Source organism: Penaeus chinensis, chromosome 7 (genome assembly GCF_019202785.1).
Source record: "Penaeus chinensis breed Huanghai No. 1 chromosome 7, ASM1920278v2, whole genome shotgun sequence".
Classification (NCBI taxonomy): Eukaryota; Metazoa; Arthropoda; class Malacostraca; order Decapoda; family Penaeidae; genus Penaeus; species Penaeus chinensis.
This window is the reverse complement of record NC_061825.1, coordinates 1,643,117-1,653,116: the sequence shown is the minus strand read 5'-3', so window position 1 is coordinate 1,653,116 and position 10,000 is coordinate 1,643,117. Positions and strand designations below refer to the sequence as shown.

The 10,000-nt window shown below is 39.2% G+C and overlaps 1 protein-coding gene across 5 annotated transcripts in view; it reads left to right on the top strand.

The window, feature by feature from the left end:
• Positions 1 to 10,000, top strand: part of LOC125027059 (TP53-binding protein 1-like) — a 32,877-nt gene that overhangs the window by 14,483 nt on the left and 8,394 nt on the right. For 2 of the 5 annotated variants that reach the window (XM_047615735.1, XM_047615740.1), the window contains 5 exons: positions 4,684 to 4,760; positions 5,184 to 5,264; positions 5,561 to 5,666; positions 5,851 to 9,731; positions 9,944 to 10,000. The exon at positions 9,944 to 10,000 is cut by the window's right edge and continues 54 nt beyond it. In XM_047615735.1, coding sequence (XP_047471691.1) covers positions 4,684 to 4,760; positions 5,184 to 5,264; positions 5,561 to 5,666; positions 5,851 to 9,731; positions 9,944 to 10,000 — 4,202 coding nt within the window. The remainder of the gene's footprint in view (positions 1 to 4,683; positions 4,761 to 5,183; positions 5,265 to 5,560; positions 5,667 to 5,850; positions 9,732 to 9,943) is intronic. The other 3 variants (XM_047615737.1, XM_047615739.1, XM_047615738.1) reach the window with 3 other exon arrangements.

Below are 10,000 nucleotides of genomic sequence, written 5' to 3'. Positions count from 1 at the left end.
ATTTCAAAGCTAGAGAGCCTGGGATTCCTTTTTTCTTCTCTTTATAAGAGGGTAATTTTACCACACCATTTAATAACATGAATTTGTGTTGCTCCCTTACACAGGAAGAAGTTATTTGCATTTGATACTGCCAATAGAGATGAACAGAAGGAGACCTTGGCTTGAAATTTATATTGATACTCTATGAATATTTATGAGTACGAGCAGAAAATTTGTGTATATGAATTTAATATATTGAACTGCAATTTACATGAACACAATTCAGTAGCAAAAGTATAAGCACCAGATCTCCTACCCTCAATCTTTTATGGCATGTAAACTGTGTTGCTCCCCTATTGCATTGTTGTCCTTACTTTGTTGGCAGATGCCCTCACAGCTGATATTCTTGGCAGGTAGAATTGTATGTTCTGAGGAGTGGTCCTTGGCAATCTCTAATCCCCATGCTGTACTTGATGCATTGTCTGATTGTGCTCTCCATCTACTGGAGTAGATAGGTGAAAGTATCTGTCCTGGCACTGAAAGCACAGCATGCCATTTGGTATCAGGCCTCTTGCATATCTCATCTGTCAACTAGTACATTTGTTGATAAGTTACAGTATACACATCCTTCAGTAGCTGTAGAGGCAAATAGGTATGTAATTCTGCCTCATTGGTCACGATTCATTTCTGAATGTGTAAAAGATGGAAAGGACTGCAAACTGGCATACCTGAAAAGATGAAAAAATACAATTGAATTGCAGAAGACATACATAATCAAAGAGGAAAATCTATGCTGGCATGAACAGAGAAAGTAGAATTATCCAGACATATAAAGTTTGCATAACCAAGAGAAACTGTGAGAACAAGATGATTAACTTATTCATCTTGGAGACACTGAAGGACATGTAGTTGCTTGTGAAGAATGATGAATAGAAATCAGACATTGATAAGGTTTCATCTATCTTGTCCTTGGACAGGTTAAAAAGCTATGCTGGAGGATGGCTATGGTGGAGATCTGGACATAGTAGAACCCTTGGCAAAAGAAATTGGGTCATTGCGATCACTCTTAACCCTTTGGTTGCAGATGATATAACTTAATGCGATGGCTGTGGTGGATTGAGTCGTGAATGTCACAACATCATAACATAGCCAGTGCTGTCAGCTCATTAGAGGGAGCTCATCTTTCTCCGATAGTAGCAACATCATTTGTTTGGTGTCAGTAGTAGATACAGGCACTTGAGTAACTTTCTCTTTTATTTTTTTTAATACAAGTATGTTAGGTGCTTAATGTGCATGATATACCAAACAAGCTATTGGTAGCTGCAGATGCTAGCCAACAACCTTTGTTACTAGCCACTAGCTTATTTTTAATTCCCCAGTTAAAGGGAGAGGGATTGCTGGTGGGAGAGAGAGTGCTTGCTTGGTCTTTTTGTAATGCCTGGGAGTAAAATTGAAATTATTTATTGACACTGATCATTAAGTGAAATTTATATAAAAGGAAAGTTTAAATTTTGAAATGTCAAGACCCGTAGTGTTTACAAATACTATGAGGCAGTCACATGGTCAAAGCATGTTCATGTCCGTTCTTGAAGAAATGTTTACATGTTTAATGTTTACACCCACAACTCCTGAGACATGGACCGCCCACAACAGCCGCCGTGCTGGTAAAGAGGCTATGCGAAATGCTTACACCATGGCGGCAGGAGCGCTTGCTGGCAATCCCGCCGCCACGGTAAGCACCGAGTGTCAGACAACTCAATGAGACAGCCGTAAAAAGCTGACACAGGCCGGGCCATATCTAGAAGGCCCGGGCGAAGCTAGAACTTCGCAAACCAAACCACACACACCCACAACATTTCCTCAAATTGTACTTTTCACTTAATTGTAACCTCATAATATGTGCAGAATTAGCATAGCATATGATTATATGTATTTCGACATGTGAAGTGATACGAGTGACAGAGAAGAGGAATGAATCTAGTACAAAAGTTTTGAAATACCTTTTCTGGATACAGGGTTTTGGCAAGTCAGGAACCTCATTCCCTTTTGTGACCATCTTCCAGGTGCATGAAATGTAATTATAATGATAATATTTTTAATTTTTTTTATTTATTTATTTTTTATTATTATTATCTTTTTTAATGTATGTATGTATTAAAGACAGTAGATAGAGTTGCCAATAGATTTCATAGAGTAATAGGAATTAGTTCTTGTTCATGATCATCTTCCAGATTTGGACCAAAAAAAAAATTAAAAGGAGTGAGAAGCCAGGACGCACCATTGTGTCATGGGGAGGGTGCTAATTATTTCATGATTCATTATCTTTGCACTCTTTCTGCGTGATATAAAAAATATGTAGAACTTTATAACGTTTCCTGTTATCCGTTATGATGCGTTGATTTTATGAATGTTTAGAAGACGATCAACTGAAATCACCATGATCAATCGGAAATGGAAAAGTGGGGTAGTTTCTTTTCTTTGGTCATTGCTGTTTGTTTATTACCCTGACATTAATGTAGCTTGGGCTTTATGGAGGTGTATATAGAAAGAGAGAGGATGATCCACTGATATCTCGTTTTAGTAAGAAGGCACGGAAATTTTATTTGTCATAGAGAAATTTTGTTCTTTGATTTACTCCCTTGATCCCATTACTTGTCCCTTGGATAATTTTTTCCACGACAAGACATGTCCTTCAGCCGCCCCTTAAGAAAAAGTGTCATGAAGGGATGCCTTCAGTAGTATTATCTGAGAATGTGAATTATCTTTTTTTGGAGATGATTATGTACCAGGGATAGTGGAGTACTGAAAGGAATTTGAAATATTTTGTGATAAATAGATCTCAGCTGTCTGGTCATATTACATGTTTTTCTGTCATAAACCAGCTATGTCTCAAAAAATATAACAGCAGTGAAATATCCATGACAGTGCTGTCATTGTGGAAGGCAAAGTAATTGACCGGGTGGAGATGACGTTTTTGTACACACTATCAACAATTGGATCAGTTCATGTGTCATGACAGCAGAAGAAATGTGGCATTCCAACAAACAATGCAGACCAGAAACTCATGAAGGCAAATGTTCATTTATGATTGTAGTGAAATCTACATTTCAAAGAAAAAAACAAAAACAAACAAACAGAAAAACAAGCTTGAAGTGAAACAACCAAATTAAGCAACCCTGGAGTGATTGAGACAAGTGGGGGTGCATAAGTCAAGGACAAGGAAGACACATAAGAGAGCCATGAGAGAGGGAATGAGGCCCGGATGAATCTGGTTTTGTCAACAGCTTCAGCAAAGTGGATACCGCTCCCAGGAAGGGAGATGGCAGCAGTTCAGAAACAGCAATAAGAAGGCGAGTCCATAACTCTCATTAATTACTAATAGGTTAAAGTGTGATATTTGTAAGTGCCCTTATATAGATATACACAAATTGTTATTTGAAGTTATGTATTTGAAGCTACGTAAAGGGGGAAAGAAGCATTATTCAAGTGTACCCATCCAAGGGGAAAAAGGAAGAATAGGAAGTGAACTATTCTATCATGTATCACCACAAGTAAAGACTCAACGTTACAAGCTTGGCCAACCAAAGACATGATTAATAATAAAGATATGAGGAGTGTCATTACAAGCTTATTTTTCTACTTCTGTTGCAGTGGTAAACACCACAGTCAGTTAAACACTAAGATTTTGTTACCATATCCAGAGAATAATCCATAGGTAATATGGGAGAATTGGTAGGTAACTATGGGACATACCAGCATGAGGTATGCATTTTCTGGTGTGTAAATTGAACTCTACATATATCAGAGGTCAGACTTGGCCCTGTTCAGATATGAAGAATTTATCCTTTTTCAACTGGGCAGCAATACAAGGCAGAGGAAATGCAATCTTTAGGGATTGATGGCAAAAGTGTCTTATCAATTATAATCTTCATTGAAGACTCTCCAATTTTAATGTAAAATAGTAATAATGATAATCTAACATGCAGTGCTGTGCAATGTGAAGTTTTGCTGATAAAATTTAATGTTTCTTCAGTTTTAGACTGCTTTTGAAGATAATTTTGTCATGTTCAATTTCTGTTTGTGTTATATGTTCAAACCATCAAACTCAATTAAATAATGATACTAAAGATAACAGTGTATTATGTATAACAATCCTCCCTGACCTGGCCTCGAACCTAGGTCACTCCGGGTATGAGACCTGAGGGCCAGTACTAAACCAACCATGCCACACGACCCAGGATTGTTATACATCTATATCAATGCGGTATTGCATTATTCCATCTTTCACAGTGTATTATGTTTCATTCCATAGGTATGAGAAAGATATTCATACATATGGGTAACTGATAGGCAAAATGCTAATTTCTTTGAAGTTTCATTTTCTTCTTTTTATCACTAGAACTTCCTTTTGGATTCATATTGCATATTATCCAGTAGTGGTGTACATGCACTGACATATAAAGTGATAAGACAGTACTTACCCAGCAGTATGCACAAAATTAAACGGAACTTTTTATATTGGGAGTAAGAGTGTATTCTTCCTCTTCATATTAATAATAATAATGTTATTGGATAGTCTGCAGTATGAGAAGCAAATTTTGTATTTGTATTTGTGAATATGTATTCATTTATACAATCATAGATTCCCTGAAGAGTCTGTAAACAATGTATGTGTTTTCAATATTTTTTACTGCTTTCCCATAGGCTGCAGACCACAAGTGCTGGAGAAGAGAAGAGCAAGCATGAGGACCCAGAAGAAATGGAAATAGACGTAGCAACTGGTTAGTACACTAGGTTTTAATTTCTTGGATTATATATATATATTTTATTTTTTTTATTTATTATCAACTGATGGACTTACTGGATTATCGTTTTGTTTTTCTTTCGAAGCTCATTCTGTTAATGAATTTGCTATATGGAAGGAAATACTTATAATTAGGGAGATAATGTATTTGAATGACATGCATTTTTGTTTTGTTTCATACAGAATGTTTTAAATCAATTATTCAGTTTAAGCAAAAGTCATACTGAATGTGTGAGTTTGAATATGAATGGGACCAATTAGATCAAGTGTGATCTTTTGGGTAAAAATGTTTTCAAATATGTTTTTTTTTTTTTTTCTTCTTCTTCTTCTTCTTTCTAGGATGCAAGCAAGCTTAGACCTAGTATGCTTAAGTTATTTAATCCTTGCTTATCTGTGCTAGGTGGTGTTGAAATTGGTTGTTCACAAGGGGATATGTTTGCTAGTCAAGAAGTTGCTTCTCAGAAAGTTGCCCAACCAAGAGGTAATTACACAGCACGTATGGAAATTTTAAGTACTCTTGCATCTTAAGCACAGAGGCACAGCATGATTAGTCTAATGTTTCTGGAAATAGTTTGATATATGTGGAGATATTTCAACAAATTCATAATTGAATTAGAGATACAAATAAAGTAACTGAGGTTTTACTAAGATTTTCATACTTCTCTCAGTTTTGGTTGTTGGTATATATTTCTTGGTGTATTGTCTGTATTATGGTCTTGTGATTTTTTTTTTTTTTTTTTTACTGTATGGATTTCTATGATTGTTTTCCACAAATAGCAGAAGTGTCAGGGATGACACTAACTCCGGCCACATCTATGCCGATCCTCCAGCTGTCACAGGGAGAGGAAGAGGAGGAGGAGGAGGTTCCTCCCCCTCCAGGGAAGTAAGTATAGAGCTTTTTTTTTTTTTTTTGAGATTGAGAATCAGAACCTTATAGCTGTATCAGTTTTTTATTTTAAGATTCAAAGGGAATTAGATAAAGAAATTATAGATATTAACCATATATGTCAGGTGAGAGGGAGAAGTGATGAATATGACAGTTGATTGATTTTTGTCATATTCTCTAGGTTCCTCTCAGGCACACCATCTGCATCTCTGGCCCTTGGATCATCACAGTCAGCTACATCTACATCACCCACAAAAAGGAAACGGGCAGAACTGGAAGATCCTTTATCAGAGACTGAACATTCAGAAATTCCTTTAAAGCAGAGACGAATGGAAGAGGCTAGCAGTGACTCTGGTGAAGACAGAGTAATTGTAGACTACAGGACATTAACCAGGAAAGATGTGGAAATCAGTCCAAAGCAACAGAAGCCCCCACCAAGAGTTGTAAAACCAACCCATCTCTTGGCAGCTGCAAAACGAATTACCTTTAGTTCTGAAGATTTACAGACGTGTACAGAGAGGGAAGATCCCCTGAGACAGCTACCTGTAGATACAGAAGAAGAAGAAAGTGAGCATGAAAAAGATCTTCCAGTGAGACAGCCAGTTGATACAGAGGCAGAAAGCAGTGACTCTCAGAAAGTTAGTGATGATACTAAGAAAGGAGACACTGCATCAAAAGCGATATCTGATAGTGAGTGTGAAGATAGTGATATTGAAATTCTGGAGGATAAGGATCGTAGTATAGAAGTTTTATATGAAAAATCTAAAGGAAAGAGCTCTCTTGAACAAGAGATAGGATCTCAAGACTTCAGCTTGATGTTATCTGGTGCTGAGCATGAGTCACAGTACCCACAGGCAGGACAAAGATTTTCTGAGGGCCATATTCTAACTGAAGAGGGAGAAAGCCAGTCACAAAGTTTATTGTCAATGACAGAATCAGAACATCTTCAGTGTCATGACACCATGTCTTCAAGTAGCAGTGAGAGTAGTCAACATGCACCTGAAACACTAGTAGGTAGCATGCCAGCTACCCAGCTTGAGGGGATTTGTCAGCCTGTGGTCCTTTCACAGCCAAACATTGATCCTCTCATATCATTACCAATTTCCTCTGCAAGAGAAAAGGAAAAAGACTCTGATAGTAGTGGGGAAATTTCTCCAAAGGAAAAAGACACTGAAGAGGAAGGAAGTAAAGAAAAGTCTGAGTCACAGAAGAAAGTCGATGAAGAAAGTGAAATGGCTTCATCCATGGATATTTCTCAAAAAGTGGAAACAGCAAGGCTTAAGATGCCTGAAATATTTACTCCACCTTCCCAAGATTATGAGGTAACAGAGGAGAGTGAGTCAGTATTTACAAAAGCAACCAAAGTAGCTCAGGAAAGATCAGAAAAAGAAAAAAAGAGGATGGAAGAAGATAAACAAAACCAGGAGACACTAGAAAAGATGACAAGTTCAGGTAGTCCCTCATTTGAAAGTCTAGGAACATCACCAATAGAAGAAGGACCCATTAAAGTGACTGAAAAATCCATAATCGAGTGCAGTATGACCGGAAGTTCCAATCAGTCTACCCCAGTTTCCAGTTTACAGCCCACACGTTCTTCACATTCCACCCCAGTTACAAGCCAACCACAACGCAAACTCTCTCAGAGTGCCACTCTTTTTGGCTCGGCTAACAAAGAATCTACTCTTAGTTCTAGTCAGTTAAGTGGATCGCAGCAAGTTTTAGCAGAAGAAACTGATAGTGAAGATGAAGGACAACTCAAACGCAAAAGAAAAAAGCATCGTCCCACTGCAGAGTCAGAGCAGCCAGGGAAAACAGCATTGCGAGCATCTAACATCAAGGCAGAATCTAGAAAGACCTCCACTCCAAACACCAGCCAGGGAGTTAGCCTGAACATCTCAGGTGATGGAAGTAGTTACATTGATAAAGAGCAAGCTGGAATCCTGTCTGGTGTTGAAACTTCAAAGTCACATAATACCTCATCAGAGCAGTCGGGAGTTGTCAAATCACCAGATCAAAGTACATCACCAGGAAGGAGGGCAAGCACTCCAGACACAGAACTTCTTCCAGATGTGGAAAGAATTCACTCAGTTGAAGAGCTACAAAGAGCAGGATTTAAAATCAATCGACAGCTAGACCCAGCAGAAGTTATAGAATACATTCATCCAGTTACAAGAGATACAATATATGTTACAATTGTACATGATGTTGGTGATCTGGAAGCTATAACTATTTCCAAATTGCACTTTAAGCCTGCATCAGAGTCTGGGAGTGGGAGTGGTGGAAGTCGAAGCAGCAGGATATCTGATGTGAGTAGCATATCCCGCACTACATATTCTTCTTCAGGTTATTATGGAGACAAAAGTTCTTCGTCATCAAATTCATCTCGTCGCACTTCCATGTTCTCGACAGCAGAGTCTTCAAGATTATCTGTTGGTAGTGTTGTAACTCTTTCATCACCTCCAAAAGAAATACAAATCATTGCAGAGCACAGTAAAAAGGATCTTGCTTCTCAAAAGGCTCAAGATGATGGACTTTTTCGTGTTCCAGCTGCACACCCTCGAGCCCAGGCTGGTGTAAAATTACCTGACACATCACAAAAAGTAACTGAACAGATTCTCCAGATTCCGGTCCCTCAAAGGTTGGCTGCACAAAAGGCATTAGCTGCCACAAAAAAATCACCACCCTCATCGTCATCATCAAGTACTGACAGTAAAATGCCTTCAGCAGATAAACCAAGGAGAGGTCGAGGACGAGGAAGAGGAAGTAGAGACACTGGCAGAGGTGGTTCATCAGGTTCTTCCTCAGGGCCTCGAGGCCGGGGACGGGGCAGAGGCCGTGGAAGAGTCCCTATTACTAAGTCATCCACTGAGACAGAAGAAGAAGACCATGAATATGATGAAGAATCACCTGACTTTGTTGATGCATTGCCATCAGGAGGCAAGTCTTCAGGAAACAGCAAATCAGATGCAGACAGTGGTGCCTCATCAGCTAGTGTTACCAAAACAGCCAGGGGCCTGGGAGCTATCTCAGAGCTTCTGAGTTCCTTACCTGAAGATATATGGAAAGTGTTGGAAAATTCCCAGGTCCCACTTTCTGAAGAGGAAGAAGAGGCCTTTGTCCGTCTAGGAGGAACTGAAGCAGAGGAGAGACAACTAGCCCAGGTGCTGAAAAGAGTTCGAGAAGCAGAACTAGATAAGGGTTTGCTTGTGTTTGCTCGTTTCACAGACAATAATTTTTACTCTGCAGTTTTACATGAGAGGGATGGAGCTGACCGATGGCATGTGCAGTTCACTCTGGATCAGTACACTGCATCTGTACGAGATGTTTACCTGTTGCCCACAGATCTGTTACCACGGGGTCATCACTGCTTTGTTCGACATCAGACAGAGCATTACAGCGATCCTGGTGTAGTGAAAGGGCACATTAGAGTTGGATCTACACTTCTTCATATTGTTGAGACCGACAGGGGAGTCACACAGAGAGTACCACACTCCCACCTTCTGCTTACAGGTCCTCAGGCACATGATCTTTTACAGGCCAGATTAAACTTTCGTTCTATGGTTGCCTCACCTGGCAGAGATGTGTCATTGGATAACATAGTTATGGGAAGAAGACGACGCACAACCCAGGATCAGTTTTCATCACCACGCTCTAAAAAGGCTGATGAGAATTTGGACACTAGTGATGCCACAGCTGGTGAATCTGAGGACATGAATATAAATATTGGTCGTTCTCCAATTAAAAGAGGGCTGTCTGCCAGAGGGAGAAGAGGGGCTAAGAGAAGAAATCTTTCAGTTCTCCCTGAAGAAAGTGAGAGCGAAGCAGAAGTTACTCCAGGGCCAGATTCTAAAAGAGGGGGTAGAAGAGCTGGAACTCCCAAAGTAGTTCAAACTCCCAGAACTCCCAAAACTCCCCATGCTAGTGCACTTAGTGAGGAATTACCTGAGAAAAAAGATCTTCTAACAGATGCAGAGAAGGAACCCTTGCCACCCAAGATCTCATTATTGCAGGTGCAGGAGCCCATACTAAGCACTCCTCCAAAAAAGCGTGGACGACCCGCAGGTAGCTTAGAATTTCACTGTAACTTGTTTTGTAGTTAAGAACTTTTCTCATGTCCTAGGAAATAATCTTATACTTTACATTGTAGGCTGTCCTGTTTTGTTGCTTCGGTTATGATGTGTACTACTAATAGAAACTGTATTTTCAAATATGATACTAAATTAACACAAATTTCAAAATTCGTCAGTGGATGAGATAGTTATCCTCTTTACCAGGTCAGAGCAGTGGGACTCAGACTCCAAAGAAGCTGCTCAGAATTGATGAAGAAATTC